This window comes from Neomonachus schauinslandi, chromosome 13 (assembly GCF_002201575.2).
Source record: "Neomonachus schauinslandi chromosome 13, ASM220157v2, whole genome shotgun sequence".
NCBI classification, from domain to species: domain Eukaryota; kingdom Metazoa; phylum Chordata; class Mammalia; order Carnivora; family Phocidae; genus Neomonachus; species Neomonachus schauinslandi.
Window position 1 is genome coordinate 75,830,975 of NC_058415.1, and position 3,081 is coordinate 75,834,055.

A 3,081-nucleotide genomic window follows, 5' to 3' on the forward strand; every position below is an offset into this window, starting at 1 on the left:
AGCCCGCCGAGCCGGGCGCTCTATTTCAGCGGGCGAGGCGAGCAGCTGCGCCTCCGGGCCGACCTCGAGCTGCCCCGGGACGCGTTCACGCTGCAAGTGTGGCTGCGAGCGGAGGGTGGCCAGAGGTCTCCGGCGGTGATCACAGGTAGGCGAGGGCGCCCCGGCGGGTGCCCGGGCTTGGGTGGCGGGGCCGGTTGGGGGCTGGCTGGTGTGTCTGGGCGGGAGAAGCCCGGCTGGAGGCACCGAGGCACCCGGGCGAGCTGCAAGCCTCACTTTGCCCCATCTGCGGAATGGGCGCACTAGGAAGGCTTTTTGCCTGGTCCCTGGGGAGAAACTCAGGGAGCGCTCCTGGGGGCCGGACCCGCAGTCAGTGAGGGCTGATCCCTGGGGAGCCTTGTGCCCGTACATCGTGTTCGAGATGGTCAGAGGGACCGTCTCTGTTTGGGATGGAGGGGAGGATGACCCAATAGGGATGCATGTGAAAAGAGGCCAGGGGATTATTGATTTCTTTGACTTTTTAATGGAGGTGAGCCCCCACCCCTTCATTTGGGCCCATTACCCTGAAAGCCTGCAAGAACAGGGTTGTTGTGATCAGAAGGACTTAGAAGTCCTCGAAGTGCCCCAAAGTTGCTTTCTGCTTGATGCCTGCCTGTGGCATGCACCCCCTTCTCCCCTGCACACACACACCCCGCCATCCCATACCCTGGCTTTTAAAGCCCGCTGCCTGTCACTCAGGACTTGGGCAAAACCTTTCTAATGCACACCCAGCCAGTCTTCTCCGGACTGGGCTGCGAAACGGGGCGCTTTCCTCATTTGGGACTTTTACGAGCCCGTAATGAATTTGAGTTCTCCCTCTTCACCCTCCCTTTCCCTGTTCCACAGCAAAGCCCATAGTGAAACCGGACACTTTGCGAGGGTTGCAAACCTTAGAAATGCTCCAACATCCATTTCCCCCCCTCTAAATGAATCTGTGGCAATGCCTTTAATACAACTGGGGGGCGGAGGGGGGGCGGCGCTGGAGGAGAGAAGGAAAGTTTTGCCTCTTCTGACTGAGACTGGGAGATTCCCTTCCTGCACAAACAATCTTGCCATGTCCTAGGACGTCTTAAAGTGAGAGTAGGGGTTCCCCCTTCACTGCAGCTAGGAAACGTGTGGAGGCGGTTCGCGATCCCACCCCCTTACACACACACTTTCTTCGAAGGGAAAACTGTGAGTTCTTCTGGCAGTTCTGCCTCTTTCTGTCTTGCTGTGGACTTTCTCAGATGTTGTGCTGACGCACAGTGAAGCCCATTTCAGGGGACCCAAACTCTGCTGCTATAGCAAGAATCTGTCCCCAAAGCTCCCAGTCTCCCGCTCCCTCCCAAACCGAGAGCAAGAAAGTGACTTTCCCCCACATCTGACGTCATCACATGCTATTTTTTTCTCACTGTTCCCCCACCACCACCCCAAGAAGGAGAGGGAAACTGAGCTCATTCACTGTTAGCTCCCAGGTCCTAGGCACCTGAAGCGGGGTATACTGTAGAATAGAGGTAAAGTGTTATTTATAATAATAATAATGACGATGGTGATAATTCGGGGCTATGGTATGTTTACTTCTCTTTCGGAACATCGGAGAAGCACAGAGCCTACTCCTTGGGGATGATGAAAAAAAAATGAGTAGATCTGATTTTTCCTAAGCTTTACCTGTCATGCTAGTGAGTTGGAATGCTTTTCTTCCAGAGGGGAGGGCCCAGGGTTATATAGGTATCATCAATGAAAAGGTAGTAAATACATTTTTTTAAAAATATATATATATAACACCTGGGATTCCTCAGGAGCCTGCTTTATAAATGTCTATAATTCAGACAAGGAGCCTCTCTTCACACGCGTTCTCTTGAGCACTCATTCACTCTCACACAAAGATTGTGCAGTAAAATACTTTAATTGGATGGGGGACATTAGGTTATTATTGCTTGTATAAAATGCCTGGCCCATTTTATGTGTGGAAATAACATTCCTCTCAAAATGAAAAAAAAAAAAAAAAAAAAGAAGAAGAAGAAGAAGGAAGGAAGAAAGAAAGAAAGAAAGAAAAGGCACCGCTGTCCTGTAGTACCAGAAAGCCAGGAGCTTTTCTCCTGAGGATTCTGGTGGATTTTTTTTTTTCCCTCCCCTTGTTGAGTCTGAGCCAGAATTGGCGGTGTGTAAACACCTGGCCCTGAGCCAGAAAAGACTCATTCTGCGTATCCTCCACACGGTACAGACTGTTGGACTAAAAAGAACCTGCTTCTCCTTGAATTAAAAAGCAAACAAACAGAGGTTCTTTGCAGAAGCACTTTTTTTCGGCTCCTTCCTCCGTTCGTGTAAGTTCAGGCGGGGAGAGGCAGGGCCTAGGTGGGCAGCCCGGACGCCGGTGCCCAGCCACGTCCTGCCCGCCCGCGACCTCCGGCGCCCGGTTTGCTGCCTGACCTCGGCCGGCTCCCTCCGGCTGGGCGTCGCCACTTTCGTAGGAATCCCTGGTCCCCTATCTTGAGAGAGCAGGCATCTCTCAGCAGGGAGCGCACTGCTATTTCAGGCAGAGGGTTGCTGCCTTGCTGTCAGGCCAGGCTGCCTTACATCACGCTTTGCTGCAGGATTCAATTGGGTTTCGTAAAGGTCTAATTTTACGGTGCTGTTAACCGGGTCTGTCGTCTGGCAGAGGCAGGCCTTGCTGCTCCTGGTAGGCGGGCTGTGCTCCCAGATCAGCCTGGGATGCTATTTCTGCCCCGGTTCAAACTTCACTGACACTGGTTCAGACAGGCGCGCTCGGGAGAGGCAGGGGGAAGGAGGAAAGGAGCAGCGTGCTTCTGAAGCTCAGAAAACATGCCTTTTATTTTTCCAAAAGGGAAGAAGAAAAAAAATATATATATATATATTAATAAATAAAAAGGGAAAGGCTGATGCAGGCAAAAACAAAGTTAGAAAGTACTTGTGTCCAGGCTTCTCCCATGGGCCCACCAATGACGGAGGGTCTTGATTGAAGAATCCTTTAAGGCTATAGTGAAAAGGGGTCCGTAGGGGTTACCCGTCCCCTCCCCGCTCCCCCCCCCCCCCCCCCCCCCCCCC

The 3,081-nt window shown here is 52.5% G+C and overlaps 1 protein-coding gene across 1 annotated transcript in view; it reads left to right on the forward strand.

Moving 5' to 3' along the window:
• Positions 1-3,081, forward strand: part of PAPPA (pappalysin 1) — a 253,181-nt gene that overhangs the window by 9,465 nt on the left and 240,635 nt on the right. Inside the window, exon 2 of the mRNA XM_044920426.1 lies at positions 3-145. Coding sequence (XP_044776361.1) covers positions 3-145 — 143 coding nt within the window. The remainder of the gene's footprint in view (positions 1-2; positions 146-3,081) is intronic.